Below are 23,729 nucleotides of genomic sequence, written 5' to 3'. Positions count from 1 at the left end.
ATCATGTTTTACACTTTGGTTACATTCATGACAGGAACGGTAGTTACTCATTAAACAATGTTCTTCAGTTCACAAGGTTTTATTGAACACAGTCCTGGACAATTTTGTATCTCCAATTCACCTCACTTGCATGTCTTTGGACTGTGGGAGGAAACTGGAGCACCCGGAGGAAACCCACGCAGACAGAGGGAGAACATGCAAACTTCACACAGAAAGGATCCGGGCCGCCCAACCTGGGGATCGAACCCAGGACCTTCTTTCTGTAAGGCTACCCACTGAGCCAATTTAAATGCTTGTCAGTTACCCTTGAATCTGGATATACTAGAAAATGCCACAAATAATCGAGTTAGTGCTCCCAAGACAAAATCTAGATTACATGTGATGTGACTTATTTTTAATTATTATTATAATTGTAAATCATTTTAAATAAAGTTCACTGTCCAACCAGAACCAAATTTGATCACAGACCCTGCAAAAATACTTTATTAAATAAAGACCATTAAGTGAATGGATGACAAATAAACACAACACAATTTATAACCAGCACACTCAAGTCCAAAATTACATTTACATGCAATTTCTTTCTTCCTCCCCTCCTAAAAAAAGTGTCCCAATTATTCACTATTAAAAAATACCAGTGTTGGTCTGTGATATTTCTTTAATTGGGGAAAATTGACCTATTTTGTCAGCTAGAGCATATAACCATATTAAATACTTTCAAAATGCCAAAAGGATGCTTTGGAAAAGTTTCTTGTGCACATAGTTATAGGGGGTGAATTAGTTTACTCTTTACACTGGGAACTTATTAGCATAAAAAAAGAAATTAAAAAGAGCACAGGTAATCCCACAGGCCAAAATATAAGTATAAATATGCCACAACTTTTGCATTGCCGTCAATTTAAAAAAAAATCTAATCTAATACATTCATTTATGCTGGCCCTTTGGTCTTTACTAGAACATTGTGATTTTGTGTACATACATCTGTTAACTGTTCATAGTTTTTCCTTACCATCTAGTACCATCCATGTTAGAATTAATGTAACCTAAACTATTCTGCTTTTTTATGTCTAACATGCAGTGTAAACTGTCTTGGCTTCTCTTTCTTGAAACTAACTGACTCAAAAATCTACATTTTAAACGATGAACAGATAACTGCTTGATTGTACAAGTGGGTGTGAATCCTTTGTACATTAAGATAATAAAATGTGTAAAGCATAGTGGAAAGTTTGTTAGAACTAGGTGAAGAAAATGAAGATACTGTACCCCACTTTTAGGCGTTCAAACCAGCTACGCATAAACCACAACACTTACTTCCTAAAGTAAAGAAAAAACCATAAGCAAAATATAGAATGTATGGGCTCTTTTCTGAGGGCTTTATTTAAATGTACACGATAAAAAAAAAAAAAGTTGGAACATACCATTGCCGTTCCCAGTACGGTAGACGTACTAAACAGATGAAGGAGCACTAGAGCAACAAACTCACTTAACCCAGGTTATATTTATATCCGTCTGATTATACACAGTTCATTACAAATTGAGATGTGTAAAATGTTATTACAGACATATTCCTAAGAATATTATAGTCAGAATTTGACTCTCAGATGATTGATGCAAAGATCTTAGATTTATGCCCAGAAAAAACAACAACTTGTGAGCAGGTATAGGTCTGTTGGTGCGATCGGCCCCAGAAATTTGACTAACCATGTTAAAAGTAGAGCAGTTACATTTAGCTATTTCCTAATATCAGAAAAAGCTCTTTAATGTCAAATCTTTAATATCTATTACTTTCCCTGTAACCATTTGCGAGATAAATCCAAATACCTAAACCATTGACATTAGTTCACAACATAGCATTTGCTTATATTAATGTTATAAGTAGTAATAAGAAGCTAAAGAGAGAATAAGTGAGAGATGGGAAATGACCTTGAAGTGATGAAAAAGCTAAAAATCATAAAGAGGACTGGACAGGGCAGGACAGAAAATGACACTGGTAAAGGAAGACAAAAACTGAGCCAGGTTCCCCTGACACAGACCAACAAAAGCTTCATTTGCACATCATCTGCGGTGAGGAATAGTTGGGGCAATAAACTGGCAGTGCATTAATCATCCCGAGGCTCATTTCCAGCAGTGCAGCTCTCTTAGACAGGACAGGTGTGAGCAAGAGAACCAGTGCAGTTTGAACAATAGCAGTGGTTCTGTCCTAAATGCAGTTCCTGTAGAGTTTGCCCTCTGGGCCAATTAGAGAAGCGATCAGTCCAGGAATAAGCAGTCCGTGGCTATAGCTTGACATTGTTGAGGTCTTTGGAAAGGGTCTGCATGTAGGCCTCGTGGATAGTGCTGAGAAAGCGGGCATCATTCTTTAGGAGACACAACAAAAAGAAAACAAAATATTATTTATTCTAACATTTATACCTCTGAAACAATCACAATTCCAATGTAATTTGTTAAATTACAGAACTAGTTAAAATTAGAGGTCTCTATGCTCTCAATGAATTCTCAACTCTGATTGGTTGAGACAGTTTGTGTAATTCCAGCTGACAAAGTTAATTACTGGGTTATACAGTGCATTCAGTAATTATTCAACCTCATTGCATTTTTTCCAAAAATTAACTTAAAACTAAAAACTGAAATATCTTATTCTTAGTGGTATTCACACTTGCTGTAGCACTCCAAGTTATGGTCAGGTGCATCCTGTTTGCTTTAATTATACTTGAAAGGTGTGTAAAACTCAATTGAAGCCCGTCTGTTGCAATCTGAATCGACTGGACATAGTTTGCAAAGGTCTAGAACAGCCCACAATTTAAACTGCATTCAAAGTCATAAAGTTCAAGGAACTCTCTGTGGATCTCTGTAATCAAATTGTGGCAAGACAATTCACAGCAAGGATCTAAGAATCTAGGGCTCTGGCTATTCCCAGGACCACAGCGGCATCAATAACTTTGGAATGGAAGAAGCATGGCGCAAACATGACACTTCTTGGAGTTAGCCGTCTGGACAAATTGGGCATCAGGGCACATAGGGCCTTGGTCAAGAAAGAAAGAATCGTAAAACTCTAAAAAGAGCTCCAAAGTCATGCTTAAAGTTAAAACAACACTGTAGTGGCTTAAAACCCACACTAAAAAGGGGATCTTCAAGAAAATGTATTTCCAATACGTTGAAATTAGTGCATGTAAATTGATAAATAGCTTAGTAGGTTTTAATAGGCTAAGAAAGCAAAACACTTCTTCCTTATTTAAAGTACCAGAACCAATGTAAATAAAATTCAATAATTACAGCCCAATAATTTTGAGTTTATGGGAGGTAAATTGATTTTAGCATTAGAGGAGGTAAAGTAAAAAGAGAAAGGTACAAATTGGTGAGAAATCAACTATTTAAAGCACAACTCAAAGCTGCCTTTTAACATCTATTTTAAGTTAAAAAAAAAAAAAAAAAAATTCATGTGTGATAATCTAATAAAGCAAAATAGTTTGTTGCTAAACAATGTGCAAAATCTGCAACTATCTAAACAACAAGCCCTGATTACTACTCAGTGTTTAAGTGTAAGTGTGTATACCTTTATCAAATGTATAAGTACGTCTTGTAGCTGTGACTTGCTGTACACTGGTGTTGGCATTTCTCCACCACTCATGGAGGCAGGAGGAGACGGAGGAGCAGCAGGGTTTCTCTGTATTTCTGTTGCCTTTGTGGTGGACTGCTGGAAAACACTGGGGGAAAGAAGCAAGGAGAGCTCCTGCCCTGGCACCACTAGTCCTGCCTTTATTGTCAAAAAAATGAGACAAATACTTGTTTAACAAAAGGTGAATTTCTTTTAGCCCTATTTACTCATCTTCTGTGAAATGGAAGACACAAAGAAGGAAATGGGATACTCATAATGAAACACAAGCTGTGATAAGACTGCACCAACCTGATGTTTAATCTTACCACTAATGCTCTGTTTACTAATTAATTGCAAATATTTCATTAAATAAACAGCTAGTGAATAACAACACCTAAAAATCTATATCTGGTTTAAGCTGTCTTTTTATTTTATATTGAGATTGCTTAAATGGTATTTCATCATGAGTGCATGTAGCAAAGCACAGAAACTTTTGTGCTCCATATCATAGAAGTTAGTTATCCTTGGAACAGAGTAGAAGCCATGGCTTCATTTACTCTAATTTATCTGGCTTTGATGAGTGAAAAGAGATAGATAGATAGATAGATAGAAAATATAGAATATAGCTATATTCCAAATACAATATTAACCTTTTTATATAATGAATCAGTAATGTTGGTAAGGGATTTTACAGAATAATTCACAGGTGTCTCACTTTCTTGTACAGTTGGAAAAAATAAGTTATAGTGGCTGTGTGTGTGGACATGCCAAATGCACGATTAAGACCCTACACCTAAAGTAATGTGATGTTAAAAGGACTTAAGGGGACTAAGCAATGTCATCTCCCTTGAGCAGTACTTTGCTGATTTAACTATCAGCCAGATTAATAACATATTATATGGCTGCATGTAAACGTGGCTATTGTGCGAGTGCATTTACTTACTGGAATGGGTTTGACGAGACTCTGGGCCTGTGGTTGTGAAAAAGTATCTGTTTCTTTAGTCTACAGCAAGACAGCATAAGCATGAGACAAAGAAAGATACAGAAAAAGTTCATATTAAACAAATAATAAATGAATGTAATCGGAATACAAGAGAACAAACTCAACTTTTCCATCATAGCAAAGCTTTAATGACCCTCTATTTTTATTTAAACAAAAATACAGGAAAAAATTAACACAAAATAAAAAACTGAACAAAATATTGGTTAAAGTCAGTATTTTATGTGACCTCCCTTGACTCTAAGCACATCTTGAACTCTTTTGGGGAGACCGTCCTAAAGTTTTCTAAAGTAAACTTTTGGTATATTATACCAGGCTTCTTTTAACACAAGAATTCTTCTTCAGATGTCTTTTTCTTTTCAGGTGATCCCATATTGCCTCTGTAATATTTAGGTCTGTTCTCTGTGGAGGGTAGTCCATGACCATGACTGCAGTTTTTTCACTGCATTAAAAGTGTGCTTGGGATAACTATCATGCTGAAAAATAAAACCATTACCAATCAGGTGCTTTCCAGAAGAAATGGCATGATGAATCTAATTCATGATCCCATCACCTCAGACAATACCGCCAACACCACTGTTGGAAATGCAGTCCCAAACTGATACGGACTGTCCACCATGTTTCACTAAAAGCTGCAAGCACCTACTCCTCCCTCTCTCCCGAACTCTTCTTCTCACATATTGTCGACATTCAGTAGAACATTTTCAAACTTGGATTGGTCACTCCATAGTACTCTTGTTCACTGATCTTTAATCCAGTACTTGTGAGTTTAGCATATCTAAGCAATTTCTTTCCATAAAAGTGGTTTCCTGGACTGCTACCCTTCCAAAAAGACCATTTGAGATTAAGCTTCTTAAAACTGAATTTACAGTAATGATTAATGCAATGTGTATGTAATTTAAGTGTATGTACTAGTACTGGCAATGATTATTGATACCAGTTATCTTAAAGATATGACAAATAAAACTAACACTTTATTGGAAAAATCTATAGCCTAAATGCTCAGTTTACTAAAATCCTACATCACTTGCATAATAGTTTGAAACATGGTTAAACTGTAAAAAAAAAAAGTTGAGTCAACACCATACCTGTGCAGATGTTGCATTTATGCTAGTGAAAGCTGTCGGCACTTTGGGTGTAGGTTCTCGAAAACTCTGTGGTGTAACCAGTGCACTCGGCAGGAAGCCTGGCACTGCCACTGGCTTGGGTATTCCATGGCTGTCGTTTTTGAGCGGGTTTATGTAAGGAGGTGGAGGCTGAGGACCAGTCTGCCCACAATGCCCACCAAGTGCTTGAACACTCTCAGACCCACTTGAAGCCATTAGCACAGGAGAAATGGAGTGCTGAGGGAGGAGAGGATTAGCCGAGAGACGTGATGTGAGAAGGGGCTCCAGGGGGAGGGAAGGAGGACCATAGCTCATTCCACGGAGAAAACTGTCACTCGGGGATGGCTCAGGAGTTGGGTCTTTGGGTAAGGAGCTACCGAACAGTTCCTCCACAGTAATCTGCTTCACAACACCATGGGTTTGCTGTAGACACAGAGCATGATAAACAGGTTAAATGTGAAAATGTAGAGTGTGCCCACTTTTTATTTCTTTAAAGTTGTTTCCACATCCCACACTAATTACCATGGTTTTTATATTTTGCCCAACCAATACGGTTAACTGGGTAAAATAAGCTATTCAGAAATGATTGGCCTTGATCTTGGTTGTATAAAAGATGACAGACAATCTGTGTATGTAAATGCTGAAGTATAAATAAGGCCTTTTATTACCATTCAGAAGAGACTGTTTAATGCAATGGCAATGACAAAAATCCCAGACAAAACAGGACCAATTACATCACTGTGTTAGTGACACTCAGGAATTGAATGGCCTTTGACTGAAATCATAAGAATTCAAATAGAGGCATAAACTACTTGGTCCTATTTGGTTGAGTGGAGGAATATACAGTGGGGCCAAAAAGTATTTAGTCAGCCACTGATTGTGCAAGTTCTCCTACTTAGAAAGATGAGAGAGGTCTGTAATTTTCATCATAGGTACACTTCAACTATGAGAGACAAAATTAGAAAAATAAATCCAGGAAATCACATTGTAGGATTTTTAAAGAATTTATTTGTAAATATGGTGGAAAATAAGTATTTGGTCAATAACAAAAGTTCAACTCAATACTTTGTAACATAACCTTTGTTGGCAATGACAGAGGTCAAACGTTTCCTGAAAGTCTTCACCAGGTTTGCACACACTGTAGCTGGTATTTTGGCCCATTCCTCCATGCAGATCTCCTCTAGAGCAGTGATGTTTTGGGGCTGTCGCTGGGCAACACGGACTTTCAACTCCCTCCACAAATTTTCTATGGGGTTGAGGTCTGGAGACTGGCTAGGCCACTCCAGGACCTTGAAATGCTTTTTACGGAGCCACTTCTTCGTTGCCCGAGCGGTGTGTTTGGGATCATTGTCATGCTGGAAGACCCAGCCACGTTCCATCTTCAATGCTCTCACTGATGGAAGGAGGTTTTGGCTAAAAATCTCACGATACATGGCCCCGTTCATTCTTCCCTCAGTCGTCCTGTCCCCTTTGCAGAAAAACAGCCCCAAAGCATGATGTTTCCACCCCCATGCTTCACAGTAGGTATGGTGTTCTTGGGATGCAACTCAGCCTCCAAACACGACGAGTTGAGTTTTTACCAAAAAGTTCCATTTTGGTTTTATCTGACCACATGATATTCTCCCAATCCTCTTCTGGATCATCCATATGCTCTCTGGCAAACTTCAGACGGGCCTGGACATGTACTGGCTTAAGCAGGGGGACACGCCTGGCACTGCAGGATTTGAGTCACTCTCGGCGTAGTGTGTTACTGATGGTAGCCTTTGTTACTTTGGTCCCAGCTCTCTGCAGGTCATTCATCAGGTCCCTCTGTGTAGTTCTGGGATTTTTGCTCACCGTTCTTATGATAATTTTGACCCCACGGGATGAGATCTTGCGTGGGGCCCCAGATCGAGGGAGATTATCAATGGTCTTGTATGTCTTTTCTTACAATTGCTCCCACAGTTGATTTATTCACACCAACCTGTTTGCCTATTGTAGATTCACTCTTCCCAGCCTGGTGCAGGTCTACAATTTTCTTCCTGGTGTCCTTTGACAGCTCTTTGGTCTTGGCCATGGTTGAGTTTGGAGTCTGACTGTTTGAGGCAGTGGACAGGTGTCTTTTATACAGATAATGAGGTCAAACAGGTGCCATTAATACAGGTAACGAGTGGAGGACAGAAGAGCTTCTTAAAGAAGAAGTTACAGGTCTGTGAGAGCCAGAAATCTTGCTTGTTTGTGGGTGACCAAATACTTATTTTCCACCATAATTTACAAATAAATTCTTTAAAAATCCTACAATGTGATTTCCTGGATTTTTCTTTTTCTCATTTTGTCTCTCATATTTGAAGTGTACCTATGATGAAAATTACAGACCTCTCATCTTTCTAAGCAGGAGAACTTGCACAATCAGTGGCTGACTAAATACTTTTTGGCCCCACTGTAGTTAAGTTCTTATTATACACTGATGTCACTGGCCCAGCTGTCACTGGCTTTTTTCCTTACTAATGGTTTAAGAAAACAAATGCAATAAAATTTTTCCAATGTTACACAATAGCCAAATATGACTGTTCCCCTTAACCTTAGCCAGAATTATACTTGCTATTAATTATGCAAATTGTGAACACCCAGGCATGTGTTAGTTTAAGTTTTATATTAAACATTTAAATCTTTTTATTAATATATAAGAATACTATTTAAGTGAATTTTCCTGGTTCTCAGCTTTTTTCCAAACCATTAACTGCAGCAAATGTGCAGTGACGAGCAAATGGTAGCACAGGTCTCAGAGGGCATTTTCTGAAGTTATTGCTAATTTTCTGATCAATGATTTTCTGTTAGGACCATTAAAAATTCTGGGTTAGGCCCATGAGTACACAGTGCCTATAATTTTTTGGGAGATTTTGTGTCTTTGCTAAAAAGAACATGACACATGCATGAGTTATTTACCAAAGTTTGTCATATAATAGGATTTAATTAGGACATCAGCAGATGTTTATTTTTCATTGAACACTTCAGGATCTAGGATTCACTCAGATTTTCCATTCTATATTTATTTTATTTTAAATCCTCCCGCCCCCACCGGTCCATGAAATTATATCTTATATGAAACCAGTCCGTGGTGCAAAAAAGGTTGGGAACTGCTGCCCTAGAGTACATTTCTTTTAATTCACAGAGGGCATGAATGTCACTGCTTCTACATTAAAAAATACAAATGAAAAAGCTGGAAATAGGGGTATAATTAGAGTGGTACCTTTTCTTGTGGAGCAGCAATAACTATAGGCTTTGTGTTCTCCACTTTAACTGCTGGAGCTTTAGTAACCTCTGAGCTTACTTGTAAATCTGATTCTGATTGACTCTATACAGAGAAAAACACAAAATAGGCACATTAGAAAATGTAACTGTTTAAAATTCATAAAAGACATAAAAGCAGGCTATGTTTACACTGCAGGATTGAGTGCTCAGTTCTGATCTTATGCTTACATTTTCTCCTGAACTAGTCACATCTAGTCATTTCCACACAGAAACAGAGCTGTATCAAGTACAGAAAGTCATGCTATGCTGTGTCTTTGTCACCTGACCAGGTTTGGTAGCACTGCTGAGATTCAAACTCAAAAACGATTTAATATAACATCATGGGTCATAATGCCATCATGTGATCTGCTTAATAATTAGTACTTTTTGGTATATTGCACTGTCTCTATTTTTTGCCCTGAAAGGCACCTTCAGTGGTAGATAGATGTTAGCATAAGAATTATGACTGTTCTGCAAGTATGTTTAATGTGTTGTGACACCCTCCTTTTAGCAGTATTAAAATCATCTGCACCACAGCAGTTCTTCTGTTGGTCCATACCAGGCTCCATAGCCTTCATCTCCTCTGCCGTAACATTTAAAATCTCTGACTGTGACATGCACGTCATGTCGTGTTATGTTATACACTGCCATTTGCAATTAATGTGTTCATAACATTTTGCCTCATCAATTTATATTTGAAATATATATCTTTATATACAGTAGATCGAGTAAGTATTTGGATCCCTTGACTTTTTTTGCATCCTATGCTGTGAATGTCATTTTACCCATCAATCTACACTTAATTATTCATGATAAAGTGTCAAACATGTTGTTAGAGCATTTCAAAAATTAATGAAACAGAAGCATTTAGAGCTTTACATCTTCTTGGACATGTCTCTACAAGCTTTGCACACCTGGATTTGTGTCTCTCCACATGTTTGATGGGGTTTAAGTCTGGGCTTTTACTCAACATGGCTTTTACTCGAAATTGGCAGATCGACAGATAGTTCCTTAGACTTTATGACTTGTTTTAAGTTCTGACAATGCAGGGTAAATAACAGATCCTTCCAAACTACTGTACATCTAATCAATTCAGATTGCAACAGTTGGACTTAAATGGAGTTCTAGACTCATCCCAAGTGTTAAACCAAACAGGATGCACCTGAGCACAACTATGGCAAAGGTCTGAATACTTTTCTTAATGTGGGCCTATTAATTATGGGTGAAAAAAAGTCACAGCAAGTCTGAATGCTGTCTAAATCCAATGGACGATATTTATATTCACAGCCTAACCTACTCCAGCTTAAAGTTTATGTGTGAAAACAACCTTTAGTAAAACATTAAAAATAACTGTCTCAGCTCTGTGTCCTCTCTCATTTATGCTTTCTGATCCTAAATGAACTATATGACCATTAATTAGAAATAGGATGTCACTGGTTTACCCTGTTGTACTCTTCTTTAGCTTTGCTGAGCAGCTCCAGGATATCCATTGGTCTTGTTTCCACACAACCATTTGTTCTGCCCTGATTTGGAGAGGTCTGCTGAGCGCTCAATGCCTTCTGTTTGACTATTCTGAAATACATAAAAACACATGCAAAAACTCAGAATAAAAAAAAAACAAAAGTGTTTGTAAATTTGTGATTGCTGACTTTCACCATTAAATGGGAGTGGTGTATATCATAAATATTTACAATATAAACTAATCAACTGCTGGTGTATTAATATACAGTATTTTAAAATTCAAATACTTCAAATAACTGGTAAACATCCATCATATTGAGGGACCATGACTAAATTTTTTAACCCACACTTAGCTTACAGACTACCAAGCTTTCTCTCATTTTCAAATCTATCAAATCTTGAAATAAATAGAACAAATAAATAATATTCAAAAAAGAAAATCAGCTAATTTGTAGCTTTTATAGCCAGACCAGTATGAGTGCCTTATACCCAGATGGCACATGTGTGTAATCCTGGTCTGTATGGTAACGAGGGCCCATGGCAACAAGCTGTTGCTAGGTTCCCGTGTGGGTTTCTCAGTGAGGGCTAGCAGATGAAGGCTGCTTTTATCCAGCACCTCTATTCACATGGAAGGTCATGTCAAATTTGACCTGAATTCTAAACAGCACCGAGATTTTTAAACATCTGATACTTACTGTACCATCAGCTGAGCTATACGCTGACAGTCTGCCTTGTCATAGAACCAGATACTGTAGATGCCCACTAAAAAGACAAAATGAAAAACTGTCAGAGCCACTGATGTAGTATGTCTGTATCTTTCATTACACTTTTATTTGAAATGCATTATTATGTACATCTCAACAGTCTGACTGACTCAACAGCTGATCATTCTCCAGCTGATCTTTGCACACTGATAACCCCGATAACCTCTCCAAAATAAATTCTTATTGGCACTTTCTTTTGGAGTGATGAAAAGTACAGAATTGTGCTCTGCCTTTTTTTACTCTGACAGCGCTGAAAAATTCTCCTTGCACATGATGCTTTTAGAAAGTACACTGCTTAACATGTCACTTTGCAGCTTTGCTGTACTTCACCCCTACTCCACCACTTTTTTTTGGTCATATTTGGTCCCTCCACTTAACAAGCATCTTTACTGACTGTCCGAGTATCTCAAGTGACCATGAAACTATCTGGATATCTTAATTTAAAAAAAAAAAAAATAAAGAGCTGGATTAAAGCTTGCTATCTCTAACCTCAGGCTCTCATGCCAGGATAAAAACAGAATGGAATTTTCGTGCCATGTTTCTCATGGAGGAAAATGGATCACACCTCAGGTGACTGCACTGAAAGGATGCGTCTGCTCAGGGTGGCCTCAAAACCTCACCATGACCTCAGTCATAGAGGGAAGGCTGTCTTTTAGAGAATGCTTGGGAGATGTTTCAGTGGTTCAAAAGGAGTCTTAAGTTCAAATTGGCTTCAAATATAATATTTCCTGTCAATTAAACTACAGCATTAAACTAGACTAGCAGCAGATTAAAAAATCTGGTCAACATTTTAAAAATTCAGTTGTGTATGAGTCAGTAAAAAGATTTAATTACAGAGAATGGAGGGCCTTAAGTATCTAATGTTTTGTAACAAACTGTAACATTACATTCTCAACAACTTACTCAACAGTAGCCAACATTTTAAAACAGAGTTGGGCAATACAACCATAAATAGTATAGAAATGTTTATATATAAAGTTTAGATAGATTTGAACTGTAAACTGTCAAGTCAGTGCTATTTATCTCAAACTGACATTAAAGACATGATCAATATCATTTAATAATTGCAAGCACACTTGATCTTGAGTGGATATAGTTATTATAGAAAAATTTCAAAACTACCTTCACTAGGAATATATGTTAACTGGGTTAAAAGAGCATTTGCAAGGTCAGACACTAATGCAGGACAAAAAAGGTCTAGCTTGCAATCAATGTACTGATTAATTCCAAAGATGCTCAGTGGGGTTTAGGTCAGGACGCTGGAGTTATGAGAGTTCTTCTACACACAACCCACAACCCTTTAAAGCTTTATGTTTTTATGGCCTTACTGTGTTCACAAAGGTACAGTCCTGCATGTACAGGAAATTTCCCAAAAGTAAACTGCATAGTTTACAAAGCTGAATTTAATTCACCAAAGCAAAACACCCAACCAAAATCATCTCTTCAAGGCCTCGTCAGTTTACATTACAGTGGTGTAGAACCCATAAACAAATAGCAAAACCTGTACGTGAGAAGGTAACTACTGATTTGGTTAAGTGGATAGCTAAAAACTGCCACCTAATTAATATAGCAGAAAATGAAGGACTTAGAGAAAGGACTTAGCACCTCCAAGTGAAATTAAAATTCAGCAATGCAACTTATTCTAAATAAAGTTTAACTTTCAAGAAAGATTCAAGGAGTTTCAAGAAAGTTGTACTTTAAAAGGCACCTAATAGATGAGAAAATTAGAGAAAACAAAAGTAAACTGCATAGTTTACAAAGTTGAATTTAATTAACTAAATTTAATTTTAATTAATTTAATTAACTAAAGCAAAACACCCAACCGAAACCAACTCTTCTGGGCCTCATCAGTTTATATTACAGTGGTGTAGAACCCATAAACAAATAGCAAAACCTGTAAGTGAGAAGGTAACTACTGATTTGCTTAGGTGGATAGCTAAATCTGCCTCCTAAATAATGTAGTACAAAATGATGAACTGAGAGTAATCATTAAAATTACATCAGTAGACACCTCTTATAATCTATCCTTAGGAAGAACAGTTTAAAAAAATGCACACATGCTTAAGCAAGCAAAGTGTGTCGCTGTCACAGGGGACCACTGGACTTCTGTGAGCAATTACAGCTACTCGGGTGTAAGTGATAAAGAATGGAAAGGGAACAAAAGTATCTGAACTTAAATAGAATTCCGTTACATTACAGTCATAATGTGCATATTTATATGCGTGTATGCAAGTATATAAACAAACTTCTACAACAGAACAAGGCCTTCCCAAATTGTTCCCACAAAGTTGGAAGCATACGATTGTCCAAAAATGTCTTGGTATACTAAAGCAGTAGGATTTCCCTTCAGTTAAAGAAGCCAGTTTGTGTGCTGATGTTAATGTCAGAGGATACTGGAAACTCTGCAGTTAGAAAGTCAGCAGAGCATTGCTGACTTTTAGGCATCACGTGCCTCAACACTTGGCACCCCCACGTGACGTTAAAATTCTAATTAATATTCTAACAAACACTGCACAAGGGAGGCAACAATTTGGGTGAGTTGATTGATTGATTGATTTACTTTATTGATCCCCGAGGGGAAATTGCGGTTGGCAGGTTAATGAATAATAAACACCTTCTAAGACAATCTAAGACAACGAATTTTAAATATATGAATCTGGATGTCAATCAATAAGTCAAAAACTTACAACTGGCATTCCTGTATAGAAGAAAAGGATCCTGAAGCTGAAATTCTAAATCTTTGTTGATTGGCTCCACCAGGTTTTCCGTGCTCAAACGGTTCATGATGGTAAAACCATGATGAGGTGATGCAGACCTGTGCAAATGATAGTTTTAGCAACCTTAAATTACATTCATACACACAAGACTACCAAAAAAATTGGGACAGGGCAAAACAAGAATTAAACGATTATAGAATACTCTCTGTCGTGAAACATTTCACAATAAGCAGGTAATTTGGCAAAAGTTGAGGGAACCATGATTGGGTATAACAGGAGGATTCACCGAAGGCTCAGTCTTCTTAAGGTTGCAAACATTTTAAGTCTTTCACTATCTCTCGTACATACGAAGGAAAATCATTCAGGAGATCCAAAAAGTCTTAGTCTGTGTAGAGCAAGGCTAAAAGACATTGCTGAATGTGCATGATCTTCGACGGCACTGCATGAGAAACATTCATGCTACTTTAATAATTAAAGCCACATGGGCTTGGAAGTCTTCTACTTTAAAAAGCTGTCACTTGCCACAGTCAGCTGCTGCATCAAGCAATGTGACTGGGAAGTCCACAATAAAAAATATACACATAATTTCTATGAAGAAACACTGTTTTTTTTCTGGACCCAAGCTTATCTGAGATGGACCAAACAACAGTAGAAACATGTCCTACAGCCAGAGGAGTCCATGTTTCAGGTTGTTTTATAGAAAAAAAAATTCTATATTTGTTTATATCAACTAAGTAACAATTAATTTGGTCAGTAAAAACATTAGACATTTTACTTTTGTTTGTTACATAAAAGTTTAGAAGACATTTTTATCGCATTTTATACAATGCCTTAACCTAATTTTGTGCCTATTCAGTCAAAATAACATATTTAAGGTCCGGCTTTGATGTTTGGCAAGATGGCCTGGGACACTTGACATTTGGATGGCTTTCCTTCCTTCACACCACACTCCTGAAAGCAAATGCACACGAGTGCGCAGTCATGCAGGAACCGGAAAGGAACCTTCAATAACTGTTGCCACAAAGTTGTGTGCTTATGATTACGTTTATATACATTATTTTACACACCTATTCGCAATGGGTGTGGCTAAAACACCTTTACTTCATAATTAGTAGGAATGTTCACTCATTTTGGCCATACAATGTACGTAGTTAACCAAGACAAACTATTTAGCGTTTGTCAATCACTGCAGTACAACTACTGACTGACATTCCATTAATTATAAGTGGTTAGAAAAACGACATTTGATTGTATTCCATCTCATAAGTGAGTTAGTGCGCACTAAACTTATAAAGATGTAAATTTGATTGAAACTGTTTCTTGTGGAAGACTTATAATGAAGAATTATTTAACAACCATTTTAGTTTTATTAAACTGGATATAATTTAGTTTATTAAGATTAATTGTACGGTACACTGTAACTTTATCTTACTTGTCTGTGTATATTTACCTTTCATAGACAAATAACGTTCCTTCAATTTCCGTTTTTTCCTAAAACAAAACAAAAATACCCAACAAATCAAACATTAATTTTATAGCATAATAATGAAATCTTTGTGTGTATAACTAGTATTTATTTTACGACCCATTGATAAACCAGACAGTGATACGGTTAAATAGCAAAGCATTTCATTTCAACCAGATAAAACACTATTTGCTTATTTAGTTACCTAGACAATACAAATACAAATATTTTTAAATAAATATACGACTCTAAGAATGCTTTACTGAACAGTAACAGTAGTGTTTATAAAGTCGTGCTGATGTCGCTGTTCAGCTTAGCTTAGCGTTTACTGTTTACAAATTCTACAGTTCGTGTAGCAGTAAACATGCTGTTATTCTAAATGACTACTCCTCGGTCATCAAGGGTCCTATATATCGTAAACAAGCCACTATGTCACACCCTAAGTAGTTTACTAATGTAGTGTGTAAGGATTAATTTGGGACTAAGCCATGTACTTAATAGCATGCCTGCTAGCAGCAAAACAGTGAGGAGAATTCCGCACATAGGGTTTAAAATGAGGTAGGAATTCAGACTCACCCATTCGTTAGCTTTGGAGTTAAACTTGTAAAGAGCGACCTGTCCGGTCAGATCGAGCAGTTTGATAATGTAGGGATCATACTGCTGAAGAGCCGCCAGGCTCATTTGATGACCAGCTTTGTTTGCAGACATCTTCGCTCTTCACTAACACTGCCAACACGGAAACTATTCTGAGCACACGACCGAGTCATTATTCTCTCCGGGTTGTAGCTAGTTAACGTAAAGACAGTTCCGCAGGCTTGTTTTTCACCAGGCTTTGCAATGGACGTTATTTTTACTTGTACATCAAGTTTCATTTTATTTAAGATTAAGGTAAAGTCTCCTATATGTGTTCTGTTACGCTGGTTTTAGAACTGGAGAATTCGAGGGCCGTAAAGACTTATTTAAACTTATTAAAGCATTAAGTGATCCTCCTGTCTTGGTGGCATAAGCATACTGTCAGGGATCAGCAAAAGAGTTTTAACGAGTACACACACACACAGCTAAAATATTCAGTGATGAGTATAGAATTAAATAAAAATATACTACAAATCATTCTGAGTTTAAATAGAAAACCAAGCTTCTGACAAATGCTAAGTGGAACATCTTATTGCCTTGATAACAAGCGATTTTGGTAAGTGCTAGTAAGTAAAAGCTTGGGCAAACACCTTCAGCTCATTGAGGTTTTATGGCTTCTGTGCTGCAACTGCTTTCTTTAAATCCCACTGAGTACGTCATTCCAGGATATTCCAGGACTGATTCCTTTAACCAAGCTTTGGTTGACTTAGAAGTGTGTTTCCACCACATCATTACTGACCCATCTTCATGCTTGACCATAGGGATGGTATTGTTCTGTTAATAAGCCTTGCCTTATTTTTGCCAGACAAACCACTGATTCACATGGCCAGTTCCAGTTTTAATACTCTGTACAATTGTGTCCCAGAATTCAAACTTTACTGGTGTATTTTGTGAATGTGTATATTGGGATATTAGAGAACTGTATTCTGCCATCAAGGCAATGTCTTTTTCGAAGCATGCTCATTTCAGCAAGGCAGTGCCCAGTCCTCATTTTTCATGTACTGCAATAGTAGGGTTTTGTAGACACAGAGTGCAAGTGTTTGACTGGCCTGCCTGCATAGAAAAATCAAACAATGGCGACCACTGATGGTTAAACAGTTAACGTCTTGTATCAAGCAAGAATGGGCAAAAATTCTACTTGCAAAACTCTGAAAACTTTAGTTCTCAAATGATTAAAAAGTATAATTAAATAGTAAAGGTGATTTAACACAGTGGTAAACATGCCTCTGTCCTAACATTTTTAATTTGTTTATATTTACAAAATACACTTAATAAAAATCATTGCAAAATATTTACTTTGCACTTACTTTGCTCCAAACCTTTTTAAAGAGATTAATTTGAAATTAACCCACCTTTTGTATCTGTATCTGTAACTTTTTCAAAAAGTGTCTACTTTTCCACTTTCAAAAAGTTGAGTGTATGTGAATTTGTGGCACATGGGGGCCAAACACACTACTGAGTCACATTATGAGTTGCCATGAATAAATTCGGGCAAATTGGACCTTTTGGATTTTTGTTTAAAAAGTAAACTTGAATCTTACATTTGATATTTAGGTGTCCCCTTATTTTTTAAGCAGTGTAAATACGTAACATATGTTGTACTTTGAATTGTATTTCTTTAAGAAGGTCTATAATGAAATAATTAAGATAGAAAACACTTTTAGATTTGACTGTAGATTTATACAAAAGCCTACCACAAGATGTCACTATAAAATTATAACCTAGGTTCAATACTAACCTCGAGTCGCTGGACTAGGTACTTAAGGTACTGGACTAGTAAGCAGATTGTCGCAGATGGTCCCTGGTTCAAACCCCACCACTGCAAGGTTGCCACTGTTGGGCTCTTGAGCAAGGCCCTTAACCCTCAGTTGCTTAGACTGTAAGTCGCTTTGGATTTATTAAAAATCATCTAATCAGCATAACAAAAGTGTCTATACCACTTTAGACACTTAAGGGCCTTCAAACTGCCCTCCAAAGTGCTGCACAACTTTTACACCTGCACCATTAAAAACACTCTTAAGGGTTGTGCTATCAGCTGAGCACATCATCTGGACCAGGCTCCCTGATCTGCAATCCATCTGAAGCAAACAATGCTGGTCCAAGACCAGGAAGATAATAAACTCATGTGACCACTTTATTACTCATGTGACCAGGCAGTTGTAAAAAAGCATTTCACTAGTAGTTGTAGCATGGGACATTGTATGTGACAAATAAACATAGATTATTTGACAATTCAAGTGAGAGTACATAAATAGATTTTCATAGATTCTTTATTCTTCAACAAAGATTGTCCAAAAAAATTGCAAAATAACATCAGTTTTACTACTGGTCCCATACTTTTATACTTTAGACTATAATGTAGTCATGTGTAATACTAAAGGTTTTCCTTTATATTTAGTGTGAGTTTAATAGTTAGCACTTGTATGAGACAGACGGCTGAAGCCCTGTGGCACTGTCCAGGGTGTTCCTGCCTTGCGCCTAGTGTTTCCTGGAGCGCCCCTGCCATGACTCTTGCCAGGATAAAGCGGTTGATGAAAATAAAATAAAACAAGTTTGTTCATCTGAATAGTTAAATACAAAAAATCTAAAGTAGTAAATACCTTAATTATTTTTAAATACTAAAACCACAAAAATAAAGCTGGTATTTTATATATTGGACATGTTTTGGCACTAAAGATGATTTAACTTAGGGTTCAAGTGTTTTTACTCAATTTTACTTTTTTAGGTCTCTAGTGTTGGTAAAGGGGATACACCAAGTTGCACATGACATATAAATAATGGATTTCCATAGTTTAGGTTTGGGAGAGTGTGTAATGCCCTCAATAAATTGGTGCCCTGTACAGCTTGTATTACTGCATTGCTCCCAGTATTTTATGTCCCATCTTGACTTTGACCAGGATAAAGTGGTAAGTAAAAATGAATAAATAAAAATGAGTAAAAATGAATAAATTACTTAGAAACTAAAATACATGAAATATTATTATAAAACAGTATTATTATAAATGAGTGCTCAGCTGCAAATTATGCTAGCCCACTAATACAAGGATCAAGGGTTTAAATCCCTAGCAGTGCTATCGGCCAGCTATTGATACTCCATTGGCCGTGCTATCGATACTCCATTTGCTGGCACCTTGACCAGATAGTAGGAGTCGTGACAAGAAGGTAGATTCCCGTTCTACCTCCACTCCCTGAGACACTGTCAGTAGTGACTATTCAGAGCCATACCAGGTGCTTTGCACTACCAAGACTTAATCTTGTGAGCGCAAGCCTTTTTTATCCATGAATAATTTTAATTATCACTTTGCATGTTCCTTAGCTTCTTGTTAATAATACCTCGTAAGGGTTTCCACTATTAGTCCATGTCTTTTTTGTAAGTAAAAATAGCAGGTTAACATGAAATAAGTGTAGAGCTGTGTGTTAATGTAAGTGATGTTGATTGACACATGTTCCACTCAGCTTGTTGTTACAATCTCCCTTTTTAATGACCCCAGTAACTAAGTCCACCTACATAAGAGTATCTGCCTCCTTTTGAAAGACCCTCCCATCTAGAGGTCTATGGTGTGCAAAGATACAGTACAGTTTACTAATGGGGTAATTGCATGAGAACTGTAGCTTTCTGTGTGCTAGTCGAATGCAGGTTTAACACACAATATCCAGCCTATATGGATCTATAGAATTATACTGTATTAATTGCATTTTATCCTTTTATTTTTAGTAAGTCTGTTATAATTGTGACAAATTGACTAAGCTATCAGATAATTTACATAGAGAAAAATCTGGGATGAAATAGGTCAATGACAGCCGGTAGTGAGGATTATTATTGGCAGATTATCACACTGTCACTAGTGTACCTGTTAGAGTAGATGATTCATGCATGTAGGCTACATCTCCACATGAGCTGTTCTATAAATTACATAGCATAATGTGGGAAAACTAATGTCATGCTTTGGTTACAAATCAACACCAAATGAATGGCATTTATACATTGGACACCAGGACATAGAGGTAAGAGTTTGACTTATGTATCATTTTGTTTACCTGAATTTTAATGTAGACATGTAGTTAATAATCAGAAAGTTTAAATAATTACCAGTTGATAATTATTAGATTATTAGACATTTAACACTCTTCCAATTCTTCAAATTGGGCAGCTACAGATTTGTTTATTCATCTTAACGATAAAAAAGTTTAAAAACACTTGCCTCATTGCGGCAGGTATTGACTAGATAGGATAAATCCAATATGCCTTATGCTTAACCAATATTATGGCTTAAAGGACACAAACAAAAATGAAACTACAAAATAATTGGTGGCTACAGAAATAAATGAGAAAAGAATCCAAATAAAATCTGCAGCATAAAGTGCAGATGTGATAGAACAAAGCATTCGTGGAGTAGGGGATATCACTTACCACACACTCACCTAGAAAAGAAAAGTGGAAATCTTAAGTGACCATCTTAGGCTCTCCTCATAACATGCTACATCAGCAACATGCTACCAGCACAGAGAAAAGTAGGAAAGGGGTGAAAACTGAGTTACCACACTTGCTACTCAGTCCAACAGTGCGTGTGAACTAAGTTTTCAGAAAAAAAACAGATCAAAGAAAAAATAACTCAGTATATGCAGGCAGTAACATGGAGTTGATTAAGGTTGCCTCCGCTGGTGATCCATCTGTCATAATCCATTTTTGCGATAATGCCACATAATATAAAACTACAATGAAGCTCTGCAAACCCACCTTTGTGGCAACATCCTTAATTTTCTTTGTTTCAAATTTTCCTGGCTTTAAAAGTTAAAATGGCATTCTGGTGCTAGATACACTAAAAATTTACCTGGTTTAACACATGTGGACTGCCTTAGTAAATCACTTATCACCAAATGTAATTCATTGATAGACAGAGGTCAAAAATCTATTGTTATTATCAGAGAGGTTATCAGACCTTATTAGTGTAGGTCTTAAGTAAACACACTAATCTCGAGCTTCATGGTAGCTTTTTTGCTAGAAATTCTTATCTGGAAGTCTCAGGCCTTAATTTAGAAGAGATAGTTTGCTAGACATTTGTGCTTTTTTAACCTAGTAACCTAAAAATAAACGTACCAGAACATGCTCCTATAAAAGAAGCATTTTGGTTACCAACCCTTTAAGTTATGGTTGGTACCACAATGAATGGAGTAATTGTTTTCCACCAAAGACCCTTTTATAAAACAATGGGGATAGGGAAATACGTTTTTTTGTGCCTGATCTCTTCATAATAATATAAATACATTATGTATGATATTATATTACCTACTTATTTTTTTTACATAACCACATTATCATTGCATGAAAATAAAGTTTAATCTGGCAGCTTTTGCATTCCAAACATCCAAGGGGGGTTGACTGTCTAACCATATATTCAGATAAAATAAACTATGACTGGTTAAAATATTTTGCTATGTTTTAAAAGTTGACATTTTAAAAATAAGTACAGCTTTATAGTATCCCACTCATTAAAATCAATGTCAAATGGCACTGTGTGACAAACAAACTGAAAGGACAATAAAATGTTTTTATCATATTATGTTAGGAAACGATTGAGCAGGAAAACAAGTGCCAATTGTGGTATATTGTAAAACAACAACAATTTGTTTTAAACTTCAGTTAGATTAAACATTTAGAATTATTATCTTTTAATGTGTATAATGCAACACATGACAGCTGGTAGATTAGGACATACACAGTAACATGAGTGTGTGGAATCCTGTTTTCTCTTTCATGTAGAACAGGGGTCATCAAACTACGGCCCGCGGCCCGTATACGGCCCGATGCTTTCATTTGACCGGCCCCTTTAACCACAGTAGCAATACATGTTGTCTGGCCCCTGTTCATCTTTAAACTCACAGTATTATAGCGGAAAAAAAATAACAGAAAAAAAACAAAAAACGGCCACCTGGAGTCTCCGTAGATTATACGGCAGCGATCCAACGGGTGGCGCTCCAAGCATGGTGGGTTCGGCGAGAGGAGTGATTGTGCGTATCGTGATTGTGTGAATATAATTTCCATGTATAGTACATTACTTAAAATAGTGTTCAACCAAGTTTGTACTTTTTCTTTTCAGTGGCGTATTAATATGGAATGATGTGAGGTGGTGACAGGTGCGCTTATATCGGTGATTTTACAGCGGCTTCGAACGCGGCTCAGCCAATCAGATTTTAGGACCGGAACTATCCGTTTTATATATTATTTTATACAACCCCATCAACGTGTAATATGCCAATAACAATATGATTTTTTTTCATGGGAACGGATTAATCATTTTCCCTTTATTTCTAATGGGAAGAATTTGTTTGGTATACGTCCTGTTTGGTATGAATCCAAGGATCTGGAACGGATTAAGGACGTATACCGAGGTACCACTGTACCTGTGAGCAGACTTTATCGAAGTTTAAACACCTTAAATCTCCAACCAGATTCAGACTCATTCATCAACACTTATTACCTATTATGACTGGCAGTAACAAATATGGAACCTGATGCTTACTGTCTCGTCAGGCAAAAGCAGACTCACAGTTCACACTGATTTTTGGGGAAACACTGTATGAGTTGGGATAATGGAAATGATTAAAATAAATAAAATGTCTGCATTATCATTATGAAGTAAAATTATACTACAGTTATACACAGCAGACAATACATCCAGTATACATAGTAAATAGCTTTTTTTGGGGTGTGTTTACTGTTTCATCTGCGGTCCGGGCCCCCGAAACACTGAAGAACAGTAATCCGGCCCTTAAGTTAAAAAGTTTGAGGACCCCTGATGTAGAAGGTAAATTGGCTATTCCAAATGTCCACTAAGTGTATGGCTAGAGGTGTGAAACCCTGAAACTGATAGTGCAGTGTGTTAAAATGACCTTAACAGTTCAGGCTTTCTGGCATCAGGTTTGGTCAGTTTTTATCCAAGATCTTTTCAGTACTGTGCACCTTTAATGTTACTACCACCTCATTTTACAGTTAGGATGTTCTTACCTAGCTGACCCAAATACAACTTGCAGCCACACACACTGAGAATTCTTAAATATTTTAAGGAAGGCCTTTTATTGTAATTCCTCTGTAAAAGCTTTTCGGTGTAAAATCTCTCGTTTGTTCATGCCTCTGTCTATCCAGTATCTTTTGATTTGCCTTCCTTGAGGTTTTAGCTACAAGCTTACAGATAAACTTCATTCACTGTACAGTATAACGGGATTAAAGATTGTGCGTGGGGAGACGGCGGCGCTGTGGTTCACTCATCGTCTCTCAGGAATAACTGTTGCCAGGGCCGGCGCTAGGGGGGGGCTGAGGGGGGCATTGCCCCCCCAAATTGTGTCTTTGCCCCCCCAAGCAAAGCAGTCCAGAACCGGGGCTAGGGGGGGGCTGAGGGGGGCATTGCCCCCCCAAATTGTGTCTTTGCCCCCCCAAGCAAAGCAGTCCAGAACCGGGGCTGACTGTTGCTCATCGCTTTACAAATTACTCATTATGTACTTGTGCTTCTTATAGAATATTTTTAATCCACTGCAGTGAATTGAAATACGTATTTCAAAGAGTATGAGTTCAAAGAGGATAAATAAAGGTAAAAGTCAAGCTTTAACGCTGTTTGTGAATTATCAGTAGAAGCGCGGATGTGAGGAGAACTGCAGCACCCGGATGTTACAGCCACAAGCGCTCCATGGCGCTCAGGGAACAAACTGCGCTAAGCACTTTC

General features: G+C 37.1%; 1 protein-coding gene across 2 annotated transcripts; it reads right to left on the bottom strand.

Moving 5' to 3' along the window:
- Positions 1-1,345: 1,345 nt before the first annotated feature.
- Positions 1,346-16,092, bottom strand: dcp1a (decapping mRNA 1A). Of its 2 annotated transcripts, none has more exons than XM_062999199.1 (10): positions 15,955-16,092; positions 15,364-15,404; positions 13,884-14,011; positions 11,128-11,194; positions 10,414-10,543; positions 8,931-9,035; positions 5,684-6,124; positions 4,539-4,598; positions 3,554-3,754; positions 1,346-2,357 (listed from the first exon to the last, which is right to left on the bottom strand). In XM_062999199.1, exons 1-10 carry the CDS (start codon positions 16,084-16,086, stop codon positions 2,277-2,279), a joined length of 1,386 nt encoding a protein of 461 aa, XP_062855269.1. In that variant the 5' UTR covers positions 16,087-16,092; the 3' UTR covers positions 1,346-2,276. The 2 variants fall into 2 exon arrangements, with proteins under 2 accessions (XP_062855269.1, XP_062855270.1); XM_062999200.1 differs by lacking the exon at positions 15,955-16,092 and adding an exon at positions 15,584-15,641.
- Between the last annotated feature and the right edge of the window lie 7,637 nt (positions 16,093-23,729).

Source organism: Trichomycterus rosablanca, chromosome 7 (genome assembly GCF_030014385.1).
Source record: "Trichomycterus rosablanca isolate fTriRos1 chromosome 7, fTriRos1.hap1, whole genome shotgun sequence".
Lineage (NCBI taxonomy): Eukaryota > Metazoa > Chordata > Actinopteri > Siluriformes > Trichomycteridae > Trichomycterus > Trichomycterus rosablanca.
Note: the sequence above shows the minus strand (reverse complement) of the source record. Positions and strands in the feature narration are given on the sequence as shown.

Bases quoted from the DNA above. Each gene is read 5' to 3' on its own strand.
- dcp1a (XM_062999199.1), bottom strand. From the start codon at position 16,086: ATGTCTGCAAACAAAGCTGGTCATCAAATGAGCCTGGCGGCTCTTCAG. The intron at 15,405-15,954 runs GTGAGTCTGAAT...GTTTTGTTTTAG, and splicing joins ACTCCAAAGCTAACGAATGG to GAAAAAACGGAAATTGAAGG. The intron at 14,012-15,363 runs GTAAATATACAC...TCATTTGCACAG, and splicing joins ACGTTATTTGTCTATGAAAG to GTCTGCATCACCTCATCATG.